Source organism: Epinephelus fuscoguttatus, linkage group LG14, assembly GCF_011397635.1.
Source record: "Epinephelus fuscoguttatus linkage group LG14, E.fuscoguttatus.final_Chr_v1".
In the NCBI taxonomy this organism is placed as follows: domain Eukaryota; kingdom Metazoa; phylum Chordata; class Actinopteri; order Perciformes; family Serranidae; genus Epinephelus; species Epinephelus fuscoguttatus.
Window position 1 is genome coordinate 11,009,859 of NC_064765.1, and position 22,789 is coordinate 11,032,647.

General features: G+C 41.2%; 2 protein-coding genes across 3 annotated transcripts in view; both read right to left on the reverse strand.

The window, feature by feature from the left end:
• Nucleotides 1–21,593, reverse strand: part of hadhab (hydroxyacyl-CoA dehydrogenase trifunctional multienzyme complex subunit alpha b) — a 91,433-nt gene extending 69,840 nt beyond the window's left edge. Inside the window, exons 1-20 of one of the 2 annotated variants that reach the window (XM_049596811.1) lie at nt 21,438–21,593; nt 20,660–20,701; nt 20,481–20,551; nt 20,256–20,389; nt 19,825–19,963; nt 19,595–19,714; nt 17,941–18,043; nt 17,615–17,737; nt 17,387–17,505; nt 16,987–17,043; nt 16,791–16,900; nt 16,441–16,575; nt 15,694–15,865; nt 15,467–15,553; nt 15,244–15,384; nt 14,031–14,099; nt 13,627–13,822; nt 13,400–13,514; nt 13,001–13,146; nt 11,233–11,925 (exon numbers count right to left, since the gene is read on the reverse strand). In XM_049596811.1, coding sequence (XP_049452768.1) covers nt 11,780–11,925; nt 13,001–13,146; nt 13,400–13,514; nt 13,627–13,822; nt 14,031–14,099; nt 15,244–15,384; nt 15,467–15,553; nt 15,694–15,865; nt 16,441–16,575; nt 16,791–16,900; nt 16,987–17,043; nt 17,387–17,505; nt 17,615–17,737; nt 17,941–18,043; nt 19,595–19,714; nt 19,825–19,963; nt 20,256–20,389; nt 20,481–20,551; nt 20,660–20,701; nt 21,438–21,504 — 2,292 coding nt within the window. In that variant the 5' untranslated portion in view covers nt 21,505–21,593 and the 3' untranslated portion in view covers nt 11,233–11,779. Of the gene's footprint in view, nt 1–11,232; nt 11,926–13,000; nt 13,147–13,399; nt 13,515–13,626; nt 13,823–14,030; nt 14,100–15,243; nt 15,385–15,466; nt 15,554–15,693; nt 15,866–16,440; nt 16,576–16,790; nt 16,901–16,986; nt 17,044–17,386; nt 17,506–17,614; nt 17,738–17,940; nt 18,044–19,594; nt 19,715–19,824; nt 19,964–20,255; nt 20,390–20,480; nt 20,552–20,659; nt 20,702–21,437 lie in introns of those variants that run through there. The other variant, XM_049596812.1, reaches the window with a different exon arrangement.
• On the reverse strand, nt 30–11,059 carry kif3cb (kinesin family member 3Cb). Its single transcript, XM_049596810.1, has 8 exons — nt 9,363–11,059; nt 9,157–9,258; nt 8,850–8,972; nt 8,066–8,184; nt 6,309–6,425; nt 5,913–6,027; nt 5,331–5,509; nt 30–1,407 (listed from the first exon to the last, which is right to left on the reverse strand). Exons 1-8 carry the CDS (start codon nt 10,773–10,775, stop codon nt 1,257–1,259), a joined length of 2,319 nt encoding a protein of 772 aa, XP_049452767.1. The 5' UTR covers nt 10,776–11,059; the 3' UTR covers nt 30–1,256.
• Nucleotides 21,594–22,789: the final 1,196 nt, after the last annotated feature.

Genomic DNA, 22,789 nt, shown 5'->3' on the forward strand with positions numbered 1-22,789 from the left:
TCACAGCAGCTCTTAATACAGTAGGCAGTTCAAGATCATTTCAGAGTTTATTTTCATGTGTAAGCAAATGGACTTTGCACGATTTCACAACTATGAAAAAATAAGGCAGCTAATCAAGAGAGCATTTGCAGGCTTTCTTCACATTTTTGGCTCACGGTTACATTAGCTAGAAATTGAAGCAACAATTCATCAAGCATACAGGCTAAACCAGGGTGGCCCCCCTGTGGTCAGGGCCCTCAATTCCCCCCATCACTCTTCACTGTTTTGGCAAAGACCAGATACATTTCCAGAGAAAAAAAAAGTAAATGGAAATGTTATCAAATTAAAAATAGGATCCTTTAAACAATTTACCACGTCTGGTTTTAGAAGGTTACATTTTGGCTGGGGCAGCACGGTGATGCAATGGTTAGCATTGTCGCCTCACAAGAGGATTTCTGGTTCAATCCTGGGGTGGTGGAGCCCTTCTGTGTGGAGTTTGCATGTTGCATGTCAGTATGGGTTTTCTCTGGGTACCCCGTCTTCCTCCCAGTAAGGTTAATTAGGTTAATTGGTGATTCTAAATTGGCCATGAGTGTGAATGGTTGTCTGTCTCTATGTGTCAGCCCTGTGATAGTGTGGTGACCTGTCCAGGGTGTACCCAACCTCTCGCTTATTGTCCTCTGGGTTAGGCTCCAGCCCCCCCCCTGCAACCTCCAACAGGATAAGTGGTTACAGAAAATGAATGAATGAAAGTTTTGGCTGTGCTATTCATTGAGTCTGGGATAAGTTAAGAAAAACTACATGATTTTTAGGCAACTGTAGACAAAAATAATGTTAGTCTTCCCAATTAAGTTGAAATTGAAACAACAATTTCTCAAGCATACAGGCTAAACCAGAGTTCCCCCATCACCTTTCACTGTTTTGGCAAAGACCAGATACATTTTCAGAAAAAAAGTCAATGGAAATGTTTTCAAATTAAAAATAGGATCCTTTAAATAATTAATCATATGTCTGGTTTTAGAGTATTATGTTTTGGCTGTGCTATTCATTGATTCTGGGGTAAACCAAGAGAAACTACATGGTTTTTAGGCAACTGTAGGCAAAAGTAATGTTTGTCTTTCCCATTAAGCTGAATACATGCTTACTCAAATGATTCTTTCTCACAAAAAGGTATGAAATCAATTTAAAATAAAGGCATAAAACACACACCCCCCTCCTCTTCTTGTGCCACCTTAAACTAAGGCCTGCCCTGTGTACAGTAGTTGTCTTGGCATGTATCAGGGACTTGTCTGAATTGGATCTAAACATGGAAGATAGGCAGCTGAGGATGGTCTTTGTCTCTGAGAAGGAGAGAAGCTCTGAGATGCCGATGTCAGAGTGGTGGAGGATGAGGATGATGGGATGGATGCTGCTTGTGGTGCCTGATACCTGTAGACCATAAAACAAACAGGTTCAGTTATTATTTAAGAAGCGATATGTTTCATTTTTACTGTCCCACACCACAAAATACCCAAATGTATCTACAGGAATGAATAGGGTCGATCAATAGCAATATATTATTACATATTTCATGAGGTACTGAGGCTTGTGGCATTTAAAATTCTATGCCAGTGGATTTGCATGTAAGAAAAAGCCTTTCAGTTGGGGGGAGATTGGTAAACAGAAATGTAAAATGCAAGTGGTTTATAGATAAAGGGGAAAAGCATGCAAAGAGACACTTCACACCAAAATAAATAATACATATTTTCCCTCTTACCTGTAGTGCTATTTATCAGTCTATATTGTTTTGGTGTGAGTTGCCGAGTGTTGGAGATATCGGCTGCAGAGATGTCTGCTTTTCCTCAAATATGATGGAACTTGATGACACTCAGCTTGTGGTGCTCATAGCGCCAAAAAATTACATTTGAAAAAATCAACATCAATGTCTCTTTCAAGAAATCATCAACAGTTTACTCAAGATAATCATCAGACCTTGTTGTGTGCAGTTTCATGTAGGTACTATTTTCCCTGTACTGAACTACACCTGCCGACTGTGTCACAGCATAGACAGAAGCATGCATCTACTACTAACACATCTAGCACTACTGAGCTAGCTAATGTTACTTCAGCTGAGGAAGGCGCCATTAATGTTTCCATCTTGAGCTGTCTTGTGCCTGAGCCTCTCGTCCATGAGTAGACGCACACTTCCTCCTGTGCGGTGATACGGTTGGTGGATGTAGTCCAGCAGAGAGAAAACAGTTCCCACATGAAACTACTCACAACAAAGTCTGTGGATCAGCTTGAGTAACCAGGTCATGATTTCTGCAAAGAGACATTGCTGTTGAGTTTTCAATTTATTTTTTATGTTTTACTTATGGTGCACTGCAAGCTGTGTTCCATCAAGTTCATATTGGAGAGAAGGCAGACATCTTTACAACCGATACCTCCAATATGGAGGTATTTTTGTGTCCTTTTGTTGCAATCATATAAAACTGTTTTGAGAGCATATTTCTTGAACTGCAATCAAAAATCAAGTTTGTAAGCAAAGTATAGACTGCTTTACCCAATAATAACACGTTTCAATAATGACTTAACTTACAAGGATACTCTGACCTGCGGCGTTACATGCCATGGCACGGTCAAAAACCGTACGGCTTCCCCAGCGTGCGCACCTGCGCTGATTAGCCCACCTGATTATATAGACAGCAAACCACAAGCCTGAACAGCTACTGCCACCTACTGGCACAAATGTGCACAACACCCACAAGCAAACAGAAAATGAACAACCTGGCTCCTACACTATTATTAGGCCTTGTCCACACAGACCCGTGTACTTCTGAAACTGTGTATTATTCTATGCAATTTGTCCACACGCAACCGCACTTTTGGGCCCCAAAACCGCATTTCTTTGAAACTGGAGTCCAGGGTGAAGTTTTTGGAAGACTCCGGTGCCTCCGGTTGCGTGTAGATAGGATAACCGCAGTATTTTATTACCTGTCTCCATTGTATGACGTCAGAGCGACGGTTAATAGCTATTTTCTAAAAGTTTACTAACTACTAAAATCCCACATCCTGTGTTAAATACAATGTATCTTAACTATATTTACAATGAAGCTTGATTCTGCACTCTGCACTTAGCCCGTATGTGAATGTTTACCGTTGCTATGTCAACAAGTGACAGCTGACGTTAGCGTTAGTTAGCTTAGCTCACTCGTCCAACAAACAATAACCCATAAAATTGTGATTCAACATATTTAAACAAAATCAACAACAGCTACCAACAGTTACAGTCCTTACCTTAGCTAATGTGTTGTCACAGGTTGGATTGTCAAAATTAAAGTAAAAACAGCTTAAATCCCTGAGGAACTACGCTAGCATCAGTGACGGTTGCATCCACTCGTATGCAGTTACCTTACGTTACAATTCCCTCAAACAATATCACAAAGCACAATACAAACTATATAAACAAATTATCTATTAAGGGTACACTACTGAAATCTGAAGGTGCTTAGGTGACATTTACCCACCTGAAAGAATAAATGAAAACAAACAGTGATTTTGCTGGTCTTCAGTAGCTTTACTCTAGGTGTAACTGCCAACTCAAGAACGCAGCGCAAACCAACTGTTTATATACCCAGATTTGCTCTCGTGCCTTTACTCAAATCAGTTATCCATTAAATTGAATGGGGGGCATCTGTATGGTATCTGTAAAGATACAAAATCAATATCATGCATAAATTAATGTCACAATTGAGTGGGCAGATACACATAAATACCCAATATGTCACACTAACTTTATCTGTGAGCATTCTATCTGCTCTCTTTGGATGGCATATCCAGCTGCTCGTAGTGATGTGACTCGCCGTGCCGAGGCTTCGAAGCGTGTGTCGAGTAATCCAGGAACTGTTTCCGCGATGCGCTTATCGAGGCTTGTGTCGTTTCAGACGAGTGACGTCATTGGTGACGTCCGAAGCCTCGCTGGCCGGCTGTACCACGTGACTGGTTCGGGAAGTGGCTCAGATCTATATATACAAACCACTAAGTGTAATAGCTTTTTTTGTCCAGTAGATGGCTTAGTAGAGCAAATGAAGCATCAAGAAGCTTTGCCCTTGAGTGAACCAATTTGATGAAAAGCTTCAATGCTTCATGAAGCTTCATCTGCCCATCACTAGCTGCTTGACCTAACGACAAACGAAGGAGGCTGCTCCTGTTGCTAGCTACTCCAACTACACTACCACAAAAGCTGCTTTTGTGGTAGTGTAGTTGGTCGTTCAGGCGTCTCTGCTGTTGAATTAGGTCGTGCTTCTTTTGTGGATCGGGTTGTTTTTATTTTCCGCACTTCCCTATTCAGGTATTGACTCTGACTTCTGATTGGTTAAAATGGCCTTTCCATTAGAAGTTACATCGCCACCTACTGCTTTGGCATGTGTATTACATCACTTGGTAGCGGATTATGCGGTTTCATGTGGATGTATTTTTTAAATCACACCACTCGTGTGGACGATTTTTCTTTTTTGAAACTGGAGCCCGAAAAACTTCGGTTTCAGAATTGATTTTCGCCACAGCTCCCGCACTGAATTCCTGATGAACTACAGAACTCCCATGTTGCTTTGCAAGCGTACTAGACTGATGAGTAGAATTTAAGAAACAGGCCAAATGACATGATGTTGTACACTCTTGTACAGTAGGTGGTGGTATGCACCTTTAAATTTGTTTTCAATCCAATAACCGAGAGAAGAAGGAAAAAAAATGCTTTGCAAGCTGTCATTCCGATTGAGACTGGCCAACAGAGACGTGTCTTACAGCTTTCAGTTTAGGCCCCGCCCACCAGGTTCAACTTACTCGCAAAACCTTTTGACTTGCAAACGGAAAAAAATGACTCACAAACAAAACTTTAGGATTTGCAAACAAAACTTTAGGATTTGCAGTTTTTAATCATTTTTTACCTGCAATAAAACATTTTTTGCTTGCAATATTGATACTTTTGCTCTCAAACCTTTTTTTTGATTGCAAAACTTACTCTGTTTGATTGAATAATAAAGAAACAAATGTAGCTCCATACTCCAACACATGCAACTCACACCACAACTATCTAAACTGATGAATAGCACTACAGGTAAGAGGGAAAATGTGTATTTTTGATTCAGGGGTTGACTGTCCCTTTAACTGACAGTTTAACTGTCATAACTGTATTAAAAAAAAAACTGGGACTGACCCAACATAGGGGATGGCGCAATTACAAATTTTAGCACACTTTATGACAGCTCTTGACGTAACTTTTCTACTGCAATGTTCAGTCCTAAATTAATGCCCCTAAAAAAAGGATATTTAAGCATCTGTAAGACTTCTGCCTTACTCAGCTGCTTTCTCACCAGGATTGAGACTTCCTGACCCGTGACGATGCTGTGCTCCTCTCTCTGATCGGAACAGTTACCAGGAGATCCCGCATCAGCCTGGGAGAAAAGGCTCTCTCCAGGTGAGCGCCATTAAGGTTCAAGGTGAACATGGTCGGGGGAGACATGTCTAACTCCAACAGCATTATGTTCTCAGCCTGTGCGGACACATACAAGTGAAGATGTTGTTGTAACAGAATAATGGCATCTGCAAATGCATGTCTTTGTAAGAAGTCTCCCTTAAAGCAATAGAGCGTGGACTTTAGCTTGGCTGGATTGTTGTACTGTTGTCTTACAATTCTTATATTACTACGGTCTGTGGAAATTAAGTTTCCCCTGACCTTAATTAATTAGTAAAGTGAGTGTTTTATTCTTTTTACATTGTGATATTAAACTGTTGGTTCACTGGCTTAAGATGCAACTGTAAAAGCTGTGAATGGTTTCCATGGCTACAACCATCTTCACATTCTCCAGCTCCAAGAAGGAGGCTGTGAACATGGACACAAGGTGCATCTCATCTCCATCTCAGCTGTACTTTTTACCAACTGTCCAGGCACTGACCTGGTATCGAGATGGGGCCCCGGTTGCTGTGGAAACAGCCATCTGTGCATATTGGCTGATTGGCCTCTTGTATCCCACGGCTGAGAGAGGTCTCCTCTTGACCTGAGTGGGTGCACTGAGATAAAGACGTGGGAAAAGAAGGATTTAGATTCAGTTTAATACACATAGCGGTTAAGACGTAAGCTTCTGGAACCTCATGCACCCCATATATGGTCAACTGATGAACTACCACCAGAATAATCCCCCGTTATCTCCTCTGTTATCTTCCATTCAGCTTTCCAAATGTCTCAGGAAAGAAAAATATCAAGGCTGACTGGTCTCCTTGATATAAAAATATCTGTTTCCTGGAGCAGCAGTGGATTTTTCTCTCTCTATTGCACCACTTAACTGACTGACCTCTCTGATGGAAGGACCGGCTGGAGCCTCCACTGATCCTCCTCACTGTCAAAGTGCAGCCTGTTCATGATCTTGTTCTTTTCCTCTGGAGGTATAAAGTTCTCAATCAAGAGATATCTGCAACGTGAAATACAAGTATGTGTTAGCTGGCGTCACAGGAAGCACTCCATTAAAACAACAAAATCAAACTAAATAGTTTAACTACCTTCCAAAGAGTAAAACATTACTAGAATAAATGTAATAAAAAATTTCCCTCCATTTGTATCAAAAAAAAAAACAACACACAAATAAAAGTCATCCAGTAACACTGTACCAGCAGATGTTTTTTGACAGTCATCCCTCTGTCCATTAGTATTAATATAGCACCAAACCACTATTTGCTACATAAGGATTTTGTGAAGTAATGGTGCCCTCATCAGGGAATGAAGTCACACTATCTGTGTGTGTGTGTGTGTGTGTGTGTGTGTGTGTGTTGTAATCCAAGATTCTCTGTGGTTTGTTGTGGTAAGTCAGTCCGGCTGCATGTGCATGTTAGTGCACTTGTGTATCCAATTGCCTGGCTCATCACTGCAACCTTGCACTGTGCTCATACCGCGGGTTACAGCTGATATCAGGATTCCTTGTCGTGGAAACTTAGCATCCACTCTCCTCTTCCCCCCAGTTAACACCATTAGCTTGCGCTATTGCTGTTGTTTAGCACTGTTTATTGAGTTAGCACCACTAGCTATAAATGGATGAAATCTGTAACTCCCTATGACCACAGCTTTGTAGCGACCTTGTCATGATTAAATAATACATCTTGTTAAGGTTGAGAGTAGAACTTAGGGGGATAAATTGGCTGAAATGGAATATAATTTAATAAGCATGTTTTCTTTAGTGTATAATCACCTGAAAATAAAAATCGTGTTTTGGTTAACTTGGAATGAGCCATTTAGCCATTCCTTGTTTTCCCTGGATTCCCTGGAAATCAATTAGGAATTAATAAAGTATCTATGTATGTATCTTTCTATCCATCTGTCCGTCCGTCCGTCCGTCCGTCCGTCCGTCTATCTATCTCTGCATATGGAATGGGTCCTCATCTACAGAGATCACCATGTTGCACAACTATATTTCTACAGTAGCCAGAATGGACAAACCACACACTGGCTCTAGACAGGGCCATTCACGTTTTTGCATTGACCACCGTAGTTAGTAGCCCCTCTGCGATGACAGCATCAGAAAAACCCAGATTTTTCAACATGAAACTGCTTTATGAAGTGTTTCTACCAGTTTATATCACTGGGTCCGTTTGTTTGGGAGAGGAACAGACCAGATAATTCGGCTCCTGGTAAAAATCTCCTGAGCGTCTGGATCTTGAATTAAAAAAGGTTAGCACAGATTAGCAGATCCTAGACAAACAGCTTGCCTCCTACATGCCAAACAGCATCAGAGAAAAACTGATCTGTAACATCACACCATTCTGTTCAATGCTTTCACTTGTTTTGGAAAGAAGGAGACCTCTGTGATTAGTTCGGCTCCAGGTAAAAACCTCCTGTACAATGAATACTGGAGGAATCCTAACCAGGAGAAGTTTAAGATGGCTGCAATCTGCAATCCTCACCGCTAGATGCAACTAAATCCCCCTAAATCTTACACACTGGACATGCACAGGAATGATGGATATCAAATACAAAGCCACATATGATGGTGATGAGACAACAAGACAAAAATAACACTGTGTACAGTGTATGACCTCATTCACTAATGTGATTACTTACTTGTACTTGAGTTCTCTGGTGAGTTCAGTCTGTGTCTGTTCAAGCTCCTGTCTGGTTATGACGTGTTCATCAATGACATCTCTCATCTCTACCTTTACTAACTGTAGTTTGGCGTACAGCTGTACAGAACAGGGACAAATTAATGTCAATATTATTATTTGTGTTGGTACTGGTGTACTAGAAACGAAAGAATGCAAAGTATATTCACTTACTGGGCCTGCACAAAATGAAACATTATCAAAATTGCAATACGGCCAAGTGCAATATGAAAATCACAGGAGCTGGAAATTTTTGAATACGGTAAATCCTGTCACAATACAATTATAAACTAAAGCATTGTGGTGTTACCGAGATGCCCTGGTCAGTCTACTAATCATATGCCAGATGTAAGGGAACATGCTTGTTTGGTACAGACCCCATCAAAAGTCACATCATCATCATTTTTAGATTTTTTTTTCAGTTAAAATTTAACTGCAAAAACTACCATTCCCACTTAAATCACAATTCATACTGCAGTATCCATCATAATAATCGCAATATGAATTTATTTTTAGCATCAGTTGCCAAGTGTTGACTTCGCAAACCACAAAAGAGCAATGTAATTTTTCCCAAACACAAGGAAGTAGCAGCTCTGTCCAGAGAAACCTGGACTCATCATGTTACTTCTCCTTGTGACATCTCTCTTGAAAAAAAAGGATTCTCAATTGCAAATAAGTGATTAAGTTCTGATAAATTGCTGTCCTCATAATAGCATGGGGACATGTCAGCTGATGAGTCATCTTACCCTCTTCAGCTTTTTTGTCTTATGTTCCACTTCCTGCTGCAGGGAGGAGAACGTCTCTTTCATTTCTAAGGTCTCTTCGTCCTGCAGCATCATCTGCTGCTGGATCTCTCGCTCTCGTCTTATCTGCAGATTGCACAGAACATTCAGCTCCATTCAACATGATTACAAACAGGACACCATTACAAATGAAAGTTATCTTTCTGTGTAGGTTCAGACAGCCCATAAATATGCTGTTACAATGAATGATGACACAAAAGTATGTTTCATAGTCAGAAAGTATTATATATTATTGTTTTTTTTCCCTTACCTGTTCTGCAATCTCTTGCCTCTTCTGCTCCAGCATCTTTTGCTGTTCATTGGTGTGATCAATGATCGTCTTTCCTCCCACTAACAGTTTGCTCTCCATAGCCTGTGAACAAAGACATACAATGAATTATTTATGTAAATTTCTTTTGTGTCTCATTTATCAGACATTGTAGTGTATTATTAAGAAGTCACATGGTTCACACGCACCTTATATTTCTCAATGATCTTCTCCAAAGCATCCTGATCCCACTGCATGTCCACCACACTTTTTCTGTTCTCAATCAGGTGCTTTAACTTCTCACCACTCCCCTGGCAGGTCAGAGCCTTTGGGACGTCACTTCCATCTTTCACATATGACTTCACCTCTGGTTCGTTATCTAAAGCCTTCCACACCTCTGCATCCCTCTCTTTGAGCATCTCCTCCTCCATACCAGCCATACTTTTACTCAGCCTTTTGCTATTCCTCCTCCTCCTCCTCTCCTTTGCCAGCATCCCTCGCTCCTCTAGCTGGGCTTTCAAGCGTGCGATCTCCTCCTGGAACTCCCTCAGCAGGGCATCTTTGGGGTCCTCATTAATCCGAGGTTTGTTCTTTATGTTCTTGGCCCGGCTGGCGTACCTCAGCGTGGCCAGGGATTCTTCAAAGTTCTTGTGTGATGGCCCCACTGTTGCTATCATGACCGTCTTTGCGTTGCCACCCAACGAGTCCTGGAGCAAGCGGGTCAGTTTAGAGTCTCTGTAAGGGATGTGGGTGCTCTTCCCATCCACCAGGGCAGAAATGACATTCCCCAGCGCTGAGAGGGACAGGTTGATTTTGGCTGCTTCCTTTAGCCGCTTCCCCTTTGCACCTGTCTTGCTCTGGCGCTCACTGCCAGCCAGGTCGACCATGTTGAGCTTCCCAACGCGGATGTGGTCCTCGCCATCTGGCCCTACTTCACTACACTCCACGGTTATGACAAAAATGGCATGAGACCGAGAGCTGCGTTCGTTCATGTTGGTGAACCCCACAGACCTGGACTGGTTGCCTATGTTCATCACATGCTCAATCTCGGTGGCGTTCTTTGTGACCACTGAGGACAGATCTTTCACATAAACACCTGAGTCAGGGTTTTCTTTCAGCTCCAGTTTCTTATTGTTATCTTTGCACAGCAGATCTCTGATCTCCTCCTGGTAGATCTCAAGGTATGATGACCTCACTAGGTACTTCTGATTCTGAGTCCTGGATATCTGTGTGAAGATGTGGTGAAATGAATTTGGTATAACCCCTCTCATGTCTGGGTCGTTTGACACCCCCTGCATGGTGTGTGTTTTACCTGTCCCAGTCTGTCCATACGCAAATATAGTCCCGTTGAAGCCCTGGAGCACAGACTCCACCAGAGGTCTCACAGCATCGTCATAAATGTCGTTTTGTTTTGAGCCCCAGCCGTACACGGAATCAAACGTGAACACTTTCATGGGCTCATCAGGTGGTGCCTTCGGGTTCCTGATGGTGATCTGCCCCAGTCTGTCGTCAATCTGCAAAATGTTTTCACAGTCCGCTGTCTCCTCTCTCCTGCTGAATGGCCGGCAGCGGACCACCACCCTCACCGCCTCGCAATGTTTGCTTTTAGACATTTTGCTCATGAATTTTTTTTTTTTTTTTTTTTTTTAAGTATCCTCACCACGTCAAAAAGCCATTTTCTCGGGCGAGGTCCGCAGTGTGTCTTCCTCCTCCGTACAGGTGCAGCAGCTTTAGTTTAATTTAGTGAAAGCGGTCAGACACACCTCATTTGCGCCGCTTTCATCATCCTCGTCTCCTCCGCCCTGAGCATCTTCCAGAAAAGAAGCGATGTCACAGGATATTCAAGGATGCTGCTGCTGCTGAGGAAAAACACCCAGCCGCCCCGGCCCAGCCCACACAGCCTCCCCGTGGTACACACCCTGCTCTGCGGACAATGGAGATAAGACATGTGACCTGCGCGACGAATGAGATTGGAGCAGATCTGCTCATGGTACACAGCTATGGTCTCATTCTGTAACCGTGATAAATTACCCACCCTCCCCAGATAGCACTTGAACGCACCTTGAGAGAAAAAGCAGCTTTGAGTCAATAACAAAGTTTTATTCAGGCTTCACATTTACAACATTGTTCAAAGCAGGCCATGAAGACTTTAATGTACAAAAAAAAGCCAGTCGCTGAATTATACTGGTAGACATTCATCAATACTGAGGAATTTACTGCCAGTTGGAAAATGCTGTCTTTTTCCTCCAGTCTCTTTACATCTGCAGTGTGTGAATAATTAGCGTCCATCAGCTTCTGAATCTATACATCATCATCAAGTAAATCAATAAAGTTACAAAAAAAAGAAACATCCAATATTGCTGATATTACACACTCAGTTGCCACTCTGTTAGTTGCACCTGCTAAAACAAGTACAACAGTCCTTTAATAACCATCATAAGAGTCATAGTGTTAATGTTTTTTTAGGCTTAGGACTGCTGTATTAGACTGCATTATTTTTAACAAGGCGTACCTAATAAACTGGCAACTGAGTGCATTTTCATTATGTATACCACCACTCATGTTAGGCACATTCTAGTGGCAGACTGGAGTTTATTAAAATCTACTGGCACACATGGCAAGTCGGTCACTTGTGAAATTTCTTGCTTGGATCCTTTGCGTGATCCAGGAGGAGCTGGCACGGCGTGAACGGCATTCCATACACGGCTTCGTATCTCCTCATCTTCTCCACCAGCTTGTCGGCACCAAAGCTGTCCACGAAACGGAAAGGGCCTGGAAAAGTTGAGATGTGTTAGCTGATGATGTTATCACAGCATACATGTTAAACTAAGTAGGGATGTTGCTTGGGGCTCGTTTTTATTGCACTGTGAAAAGCTATTCTAGAAACATTAAAAGGGAGGAGAGGTTTAAGTAAAGAAATTCTGTACTTTCCAACATGGACCCTAGATTCCCATGGGGTTTTTTTTTTAATCTTAAGCCCTTTTTAACACAGGGATCACGCTATAGGGCTGCTATGAAGTCCCTTCTTTATGCTGCCTTTGCATTTTTACACAGAACCAAACAACGGCAGAATCATGCTGCTCCTGTGTGTGATTTTAGATAGCATCCAAGCATCACAGAAGCAAAAGAGGCAAGCTTTACATATAATACAACAGCGCAAATTCTAGTATGACATACAACATACATGTCTGCGGCGCTGTATAAACAATAACAATGGCAATTTCCCAATTTTCAGTCATTTTGGCCCACTGTTCCTCTTAGAGTTAGCTGCTAACTGCTACCACCTGCTTATTTTTTTTTTTTTTTATCTCCCGTGGGTCACACACATAACACATCTTCAAAACATCGTTGTTTCAGCACTGTTACTACCTCTGATGCCGGCTTAAAGATAAGCCAACTCTGTCCCCCATCCCATGACTGTACGTTTGATAGAGAACAACGAGGCAGAATGACAATGTAATATACTTTAGGGGGCAGGTAAAGGGGGCATAAGTGACCTATAAGGACAATTTGTGCAATTGGTCCAGTGTTTAGTATGACTGCTATAGTCGCAGCGGCAAAACTGGCTGCAGTGTAATCCCTGCAACTGTGCAATGTCAGTCTACATCCACTAGAAGTGCTTGTTTTTGCCACTGACAGGCTCAGAATGTTATTATGCACGTCTGACAAAATTATGGAAAGGATCCCTGCAGACACCCTAAAATGCTTTATCACCACAGTTCCTGAACTTTCAAATTCATGCTTAACATAAAACTAAAGGACACCCTTTATGCTCTTTCCATTGACAGAGGATGCAGCCTCGGAGCACAGGTGGCTCAGAAGACCATGACTAGGACTGAACTCTGACCTCCAAGGCAGGGGGGGAATCCCAGCCCGAACACGGCCCCGATGTCTCCTTCCAAAGGGCTGTTCAAAATGCCCTCCTGCAAACACAACACGGCCTCATTGACGAATCGGGACACGAGCCTGTACTGCACGTCAGAGTCTGAGAAACTGTAAAGAGATTCACAAATAAGAACAGAGTAATTAAATAGTGCAGCATTTCAAAATGTAATCACTGTAAAATGCTATATAATACAAAGGCTTAATAGGTCTTGTTTCATCTATCAGAAAGTTCTTTTAAAGTAACAGAAGAACCTATTTGTCCAAAACAGTGCACGTTTATATTTGGAATGATGATAATAATAAAAGACAAGGCACATAGGGCGATTGAAATCACAACATTGCTACTTTTGTGTCAACTTACACAGCAGGATTTGGGGTCAGTCTGTATTTCTCAATGATTTCTTCAAATCCTGGGTTCACTTCTCTGACCTTGAGTCCTTGCTGGTAGATGAAGAGACCCTTTCCTGATTTGCGGCCTTGAGAATAAAAATAAAAGGATAATACATTTTAATAAAACACATAACTTCAAACTCAAGTGCTTTCTAAAACTAAAACTGGCCATGATCCTTCAGTGGTGACCACCCATACCCATGAATCCCTTGTCCAACATCTCTTGCAGAATTGCTACATTTCCACCATGAAAGCGGTCGCCAAAAGCACTGCCGAGTTCGTCAGCCACATGGATGGCTACGTCAAGACCAACTTCGTCAGCCAGTGTGGCCCCACCCACAGGGAACCCCAAGGTTGTGGTGAGCACATCTAACTTTTTGGGGTCAATTCCTTCCTGTAGGTGCAAATGGATAAATTAATCATATGTATAACAGCTATCCCAGAATAATGATTATGCTTCATTTAAGTGAGCAGACTCTGTCCATCATAGGGCCTAAATCCTTACACGACAGTACGTTCACAGCTGCATTTTTAAAGACTTCTATCCAATGAGCCACTGGGTGCCCCCACAGCTGCAGTTTAACTGTAGCAATACCACTAACCTGAAGTACTCGTACTGCTTCAGCCAACATGGGACCCAGACACCTTGTTGTATAGAATCCGGGTCCATCCTGTAAAGGAACGTGTGTGATATTTTACTTAAGTATAATAACATTTTAATTATTACCATGCATCATCATGATTGTCATGACTTCAGGCTACTGCTGTGATGAATATTTTTGCTGAATCACCTTCTATCACTTTTTGGTCATTTATTGTCGTTTTCAGAAGTTATGGGCTGTGTCCACCAAAGCGTTTTTTTTTCTGAGGCCAGTGTATTTTTTTAATGCTTTGCAATGGGAGTGCTGTGTATTTACACTACCTTAGAAACACCACAAGTGTGATGAGGTACTGAGCATGAATTCTCCGCTGACCACTGCTCTTTGGGGCAGAGCTGAAAAATGCTCAACTTTGGGTAAAATGCTGCGTTTCAGTCACAGTAATAGACATACATGTGCTGAACAATAACAATGGAGGAGACATAAGTGAATATCCTGTGTTTATGGTAACTGGTAAAATGGACTGCTTTCTAGTCTTCCGACCACTCAAAGCACTTTTACACTACATGTCATGTTCACCCATTCACACACACATTCACACACTGGTGGCCGAGGCCACCGTACATGGCACCATCTGCTTCTCAGTAACCATTCACATGCGCTCACACACTGATGGAACAGCCATCAGGAGCAATTTGGGGCTCAGTATACTTCAGGATTCAGGATACTTTGACGAGGAGCCGGGGATCAAACCCCTGATTTTCTGATTGGTGGGCAACGGCTCTACCTCTGAGCCACAGCCGTTGCTATATGAATACATGTTTCCTCTCATAATCACAGATAGACCGACAGGTCCGTCCTCAGGTGAAAAAAACGATGTGCCTCCAAAATGCTCCCAGCTGGGCGTGTCCTGAGGAGGACCTGGCATTTTCAGCTGGGAAAAAAAAAGCTTTGGTGGACACAGGGCCTTCATGCAGCAAGCAAGAACTCCCACACAAAAACAAAAAAGAGATTCAGACTAGTCTGGATTTTAAATGTTTCTATTTGATACATTACAGGGCTGTACAGTCACTGAAAAATGTACAAAAGTGCTTAAAGTGTGAACATTTGAATTTATGTTGGATTTTCTTTGGGGCAAAAAAGTAAACGTTTAAAGTTTAAATATTCATTGTTTAGTAACTACACAGGACAGAACAAACAAGATGCTTAATCTCACCTTAACGACTATGATGACTTTGCCCTGCTTCAGGCCAACGGCTACAGCAGACGCTGTGGTGTCGTTTGATGTTTTATCAGTGGTTATAATCTCCAGGAGCTGCATCTTGTCCACTGGAGAGAAGTAGTGCATTCCAATCACCTAAAGATACACAAAACATATTCAGCAACATTTTTTTTTCATTTAGAAGCACTTTTGAACTACAAGGCTCTGAGGTACAAACCTTGTCTGGTCTCTTGCTGGCAGCAGCGATATCCTTGATGGGCAGACCAGATGTGTTGCTGGCAAATATGCAGTGAGGGGGAGCCACCTGCAGATAAATCATAGCGAAAAGTCACAGTTAAATTCATGGTGTCCTGGATTTAACACTACAAAAACAATATTTACAACAAAGGGAGTACATTCTGTCTGTGACAAAGGCCTATCAAGCCTGTTTTCAGTCACACTTACAGCCTCCACCTCCTTCAGAACTGCATGCTTGATGTTAAGGTCTTCAAACACAGCTTCAATAACCATGTCGGCCTTGTCAAAGCCGCTGTAATCCAGCGTGCCAATCAAGTTGGACATGATGGAGTCTCTCTGAAATGACGTGATGTTCTTCTTTTTGGTCTTGTCATTGAGCCTTGTTTAAAATAACACACAGATTTTAGGGTCCAACACAGTCATGCTACAAAATTTACAACTACTTTCAAATATGCTATTTCATAGCTGATTTGAAAGGTTATTCTGGTATTAGACCAGAACTATAGACACACAAATTACAATCGGGGTGTGACTTAAAACACTTACAGGTTCTGTATGTGACATTCAGAACATTAAGATAGCAGTAAACAACTATTTGCTTTGTAAAAATATAGAAGAGTACTGACATCCTGACCAGTGACTGAAGTCATGCTACCTCTGTTTGTGTTGTATTCTGTGCTTCTCTGTCCAGTGTTGACGGTCCAGCTGTGTGTGCATGTTAGTGCATATGAGTATCTGTGAGTGTGTCCTCCTGGCAAGCTAATCACTGCTGCTCTGCAACACTCATACAGCTGTTACCACTGATATTGGGGCAGAACCATGAGAACCATGTGCAGACAGACAACCTGAATCATAGATATGCTCTAAATATTGTATAGAACTCCCTTAAATACTTAACCCTGCTGTTTCAAAAACAAAACTACTAATATTAACATGCCTGACATGATGACCCACCCTTTGTAAACCTGCTGTTCTCCCCTGGCCAGTCCAGACTCAGTGGTGTCCTTCAGGATTGTGCGCACACCTTTGTCCACAGACACCTGTGCAATACCTGCTCCCATCAGACCTGCTCCCAAGATGGCAAGAGTCCTGGTGGTAAACAACAAAAACAAACAGTTTATCTTCTACCTAAAAAAACAACAGACAAGATAATGTCATGTTTGCAATCGGTATGACAACAAGTATATCAGAACTGGCTTTGTCATTAGTATTTACCCCTGACCAAACAAACTAATCTAAAATGTCAAATGCAGTTTGAGCATCCATCAAATCACACACAAGCTCAGCATGTGAAAGTGACATACTTCACTTCTTTTTGAGGAGCACCAAAGCGGTTCTTCTTGCACGCGACTTGACCGTGGTAGAGACCAATCAGGGCTGCTGATTCTGAGGTTTTTGCCAACTGACCAAAGCTCTGTGACAAACATGAAAATTGGTGACATTCACAATATACTACTATAAATACTGAATTTGCCCATGATGTGGGCCAACAAACCTTACCTGAGACTCGGCTAAGTATCCAGCTGTGGGGCCCTGTTCAATTCCAGTCTTTGTGCACTGAGAGGGGGAAATAGTGAGAAAAAAGGACAGTTTAATTTCAAGTCATGTTAAATATGACAGAGGATTTCTCATAACAGTTCTCATATTAACAATCACTGGCCAGTGGATGTTTTGTATTTTAATTGAAAATGAATTAAATATTAATTGATAATAAGTTTCTAATTATAAAGTTACTTCAAAACCATTTTCCACACTGAACAGTTGCATGCTGGTTGGGCTCCTCTTACTCCAAATGGCTAAGAATTTTAAATCTGGCTCATGTATTAAATTCCTCCAAATACATCTAGATTATAAAAAATAGTCATGGAGTTATTGCTTGATAGGAGGAATTTTTACTTACTTCGATTATTTTCAGAGGTGCTGGATAAAGTCCCTTGCTCTGCTTCATAACTTTACTGTGGACGGTTTTGTAAATCTGATTCCGCACAAACTGAAAGCTCATAACATAGTCTTGAATTTCTGTGGAGAAAAAACATTAACTCTTCAATTTAGTGTTTTGTTTTAATATATGATAAAACCAACTTAGGTGACTGCACAGAGTTAAATGCTCAAACGCAGCACAACTTACTCTCCATCTTGCCTTTCTCTTTGCGAAGGGGGATCTTCTTATTGGCAATCCCTCTGGCAAATTCGATGGCAACCTCCTCAAGGTAGTCTATTGTTCTCTCCTCTGGACTCTTCAGCCCAGGTCCTATAAGACAAGCAGAGAAAAGCATGAAAATAATAAAATAAATAATAAAAATAATAACCAAAAGATCAAGTGATGCACAGTACAAGAATCTAAACTCATGTAGTTTTGCATTGAGTGGTGAATTACTGACTAAGGATTATAAGTTCTACAGTTGGTAATACTTAAAAACTTGTTATTATTATACGTGTGTTCAGATAGCTCACCTAAGGTGTCTACAAGATGATTGACAAGCCCCATCTTCTTGGCTTTATCTGCTCGGATATTTCTTCCTGTCAGCATCATGTCAAAGGCAGTGGGTAGACCAACCTACAGGTAATAAAAGAAAACATATGTTAACTCTAATGTTATAAACAGAGGTGATATAGTATTTAGAGATAATCCTGCACTTTGAAAGGCAGGGTTGTTGAATACTAGACATGACAGACGGGGAAATAATCTCTTTGCTGGGTTACATCTTAAACCAATTATGAGCATTACCCAGATTATAGTACATTACATCTTATTTTGGGTCAGTTACCATTTTAAATCACCTTATGATATGAGTAATTAAGATGCTATGCAGGTATAAATAATGAAAAGTTAACATAATAGAGTTACCAAAAAACTTCTTTGTGGTTTGTGTTTCATGTGTTTATTTTCTTGATCTGAGCTATTTGTTTGGAGTCATCTTGTTCTTCCACAGTTGAATCAGTTTGCACATTTTGTTTGTGATGTTAACCGGTCAGTCGAGCTTTCCCCCCTACAGTCAAACAACTTTATTTGCTTTGCCTCACCGACACACGTGCAGAGTTGTCTGGTTATGGTTACAATTGATTGAAAAATTACTTTTTCCTCTATATATGTCCCCTAAAATGTGTGACCTTGGGGCGTCGGTGGATAAGTGGATAGAGCAGGCACCCCATGTACAAGGCTGTTGCTGCAGTGGCCTGGGTTCGACTCCAGCCTGTGGCCTTTTGCTGCATGTCTCTCCCTCTCTCTCTCCCCCTTTCACACTTCACTATCCTATCAAAAAAGGCAAAAATGTCCTAAAAAAATATCTTAAAAGAAAAAAAAAAAGTCTGACCTTGACTATAGTGACTCTTATCTGTGTCTGTCACTAGAGAGCTGTTTTCGCATTGCTCTCCTGAAGGTGGTGATGTCTGCATACTTCCCTAAAATCTGACATTCAAATGTATGCTGGGCAAGTTAAAATACATACATCACTGATACGAAAGCCAATCATTGTCTAATATAGGAAACACACCAGCAAAGAAAACTGAAAGCTTCAGCGTGGGGCATACTTGTCAGTACAGAGAGCGAGAGTTAGCATTAGCATAGTGAAATTTTTGACAGCTTACATGGTAGAATGTGCAGTTTTTGGATATAAACCAGACCCTGGAGCTTCCTTCCACCATCTACCAAAACCTAAATTCATTCATTCATTCATTCATCTTCTAACCGCTTCATCCTGTTGAGGGTCGCGGGGGGGGCTGGACCCTGGACAGGTCGCCATACTATCACAGGGCTGACACATAGAGACAGACAACCATTCACACTCACATTCACACCTACGGACAATTTAGAGTTATCAATTAACCTAGTGCATGTCTTTGGACTGTGGGAGGAAGCCGGAGTGCCTGGAGAGAACCCACGCTGACACGGGGAGAACATGCAAACTCCGCACAGAAGGGCTCCCACGCCCGGGATCGAACCAGCAACCCTCTTGCTGTGAGGCGAGAGTGCTAACCACCACACCACCGTGCCGCCCCCAAAACCTACATCTCAGCAGATATTATTGGAAGTTTCACAACCACTAACGCAGTGGTAACGCTCTATTTATTAAACATGAAATTTAGGGAATATAAATCCAGCAGTAACCATTTTAGGAAGTCTCTGCGTGCCACCAGCTCCAGGTAGTAGACCCAGCATTACTTCTGGAGTACCGAGAACCGTTTTGCTGCTCTTTGTTGCAATTCTGTACTGGCAGGCGATGGCAAACTAGAATACAAAAAGAGCCCATTAGATAACACGTTATTATCAATCATGCAAGTCCAACATTTCCAGGACTACCACACGTATAGTTGCTTGCTGAAATAACTTTTGTTCACCTCTAAGCCTCCTCCTAAGCAGGAGCCATTGATAGCTGCAACAATGGGTTTAGGAGATTTTTCAATCAGGTCGAACATCTTCTGCCCATCCTGAGAGAGTTTGGTGACCTCCTCGGAAGTGTTGCAGGACTCGATCATTCTGTAACAGATGTGAAGTATATTAAAAGACAATCCAAGGCATGGCCATTTTGATCATTCATCCAAATATAATAAAAGATCTTAACGCTGACAATGCACTATACTAATTTGTGTTTCAGCAACAACGTTTTAATGTAGAATAATAGAATAGAATAATGTTTATTCGGACATGTTTAAAAGAAACAAACAAGCTTTATGCTAATGCTTTATAAATAACACAGAGAGTCACAATTACATCACTCTTAAGTGCCACACACACTATTAAAAATCTAATTTAATGAGATTTCTCTTACTTAATATCAGCTCCTGCAATGAAGCATCCCGGCTTTGAGGAGATGAGGACAGCACTTTGAACAGCATTGTTGGCCCACACTTCACTCATGACCTCAGTCATCTCCTTTTGCATTTGGAGTGACAGTGTGTTAACCTGGAGGGGGGAAAAATACCATTAGGTTCACAATGCACCTGCATAAATCATAAGTGATAAAGGCTACACATTTTTTATAATGAGTGCACACCTTGGAGTCTGGGGCGTTCATCCGTATGACAGCAACATCGCCCTTGACTTCATAGTTCACGTGGGTTCGGGCTAAAAACAGAGAAGGAACATAATGTATAGTGGGTGAATAATTGTGCCACTGGGCAGGCTGTCCTATTTTTATCCATATACTGCATGAAAGTGAATTTTAAAAGTTACCTAGCATTGCTGGAGCTACTGAGAAGGTGCGAAAAGTACCACCTGTTAAAAAGGGAAATGACAGTAAGCAATACATTATAACAGTTTGGCGTCTAACATACGTTACACGTCATCCGATCTGCTGCACACTGCCTTGCTGTCCGACCCTTACAGCCATACTAAACGCATTACATCAAGCCCTAAACACTGCATGTAAACAAACAGTCCTCATGCAACATACAAGTGAAGTCTACATGAGACGTGCATGTAATATAGCCATGACCTCAGATGGTCTCGGACATGCTGTGCAGTCTAGTGGAAAATGACCCTTCACCTACATTCCTCTCCCATTCAGACAGAAGGCAACAGTGGCCAACACAATGACGAATCGGTGGCACACATTTCATACCTGTGTCTGACATGTCCTCAGGAGGACATCTTAAAAGTGGATGCTTCTTCCTGCTTTCTAACTTTAATATTGACCCAGAGGCATAACTTACTCGAGTCGGTAGCAGCCAGATGGCTAACAGGTTAGCAACTCTATGATTAAGTTTGCTGGCTAAAACAAAATGTTGCACTTTCTTGGTATATTCCAACTAAACTTTCATTGAGACATATGTTTCCCGAAAAAACATCGATCACGTTGTTTGAAGCACTGCCATAATTTTTTGCGTAACATTCCCCGGAGCTAACAGCTAGTCTAACAAGCTAATTACCCACTGACGGCACTTTGCAAATCCCGTATTTTCAGGATTATTCTCCGCTATTTTTCAAAAAAATAAATAAATTTAGTTTGTACCTGTGAAGAGAGGATATCTCCTTGGCGTTAACCTGGAGAGAACACCAAGGGCTCGTACACCAGCCATCTTAGGAGCGGAGGTCAGAAGTGGTGTGGAGACAAGCTAGCTAGCTCGCTGTCAAAGTACTATCATTGGTACTTTAGAGGGAAGCAAGATTGGCGACTTTGTGCTACTTCCTGAAAACCAGATGAGTCGGATCCTGATTGGCGCTCGCTGAATGAACCCGCATTCCATTGGCTGACTTTGTAGAACTCACATCTGATTGGTCGTTCAAAGACTACAAGATTAAAGCGAGACTGAAATGAACCAAACATCTGAACGCTGACAACTGGAAATCCTTTTATTTTAAAGTCACATTGTCATTCTAATATTTTTTTGGTCAAATATGATACACTGAAGTCACCACAGACGTATGCATACAAAAATACTGCAATGTAAAAAAAATACTAAGTTTACTAAATGAAAGCAATAGCAGCATGCAACCACGAGGCGGAGGCAGAAATCAGTTTTAGAGACATCAAATCGAAACTGGGAAGATTAAATTGCCTTTAGCTATAAATATTTCTTGAAAAATTTTCATTGTTTCATTTAACTGTAACATATCTGAGATACCTTCAGGGTAAATACTTCTTACAGTAATTCAAGTATGAAAAGTTAAAGTCTTTTTGGGACTGCATGAATTCTTACATTACAGTCATCATATTACAAAACAAAAAAGCTGTGAGGACATGTGAAATAAATCAGCAATGTAAAGTTTTAATTATCCTTTTTGATATGTTATTATACTTTTATAATATTATTATTTTCTTTTTCTTTAATGATGTGTTTACCTGTCTGTTAGGGAATGTTTACTGTGGTCTACATTATGTTCCTAAACATTTAACAATACATTTATTAAGCATTTTTTAATATATGATGTTAGATTTATAAAAAAGCGATCTTATGTTTTAGTTACTGCTACTGCAAGCTGTTTTGCACAACAATACGGTGTCTTGCAAAAGTATTCACCCACTCGGTGTTTTACCTTTTTTTGTTGCATTATGGCCTGTAATTTAAATGGATTTTAATTTTATGGGGGTTTTTTTGTTTGTTTTCTTTGGTAATGGACCTGCACAAAATAGTAAAAATTGGTTAAGTGAAATTGAATTTAAAAAATAGTTTTAAAAATTAAATAAATGAATGAATAAATTAACCGAAAAGTAGTGTGTGCATATGTGTTCAACCCTTTGCTATGAGGTCCCTAGTTGTGGAAGAAGTACAGAGGAGTGATGGATTCTAAAAAGTATCTGAAACTTTTTCTTTTTTTTCACTTCACCAATTTTGACTGTTTTATGTTGGTCCATTACAAGAA

Excerpts from the sequence above, each read along its gene's own strand:
- kif3cb (XM_049596810.1), bottom strand. The coding sequence starts at position 10,775 with ATGAGCAAAATGTCTAAAAGCAAACATTGCGAGGCGGTGAGGGTGGTG. Across the intron at positions 8,185-8,849 it reads AGACAAAAAAGCTGAAGAGG|CTGTACGCCAAACTACAGTT; the intron begins GTAAGATGACTC and ends TGTTCTGTACAG. Across the intron at positions 1,408-5,330 it reads GTCAGGAAGTCTCAATCCTG|GTATCAGGCACCACAAGCAG; the intron begins GTGAGAAAGCAG and ends TATGGTCTACAG.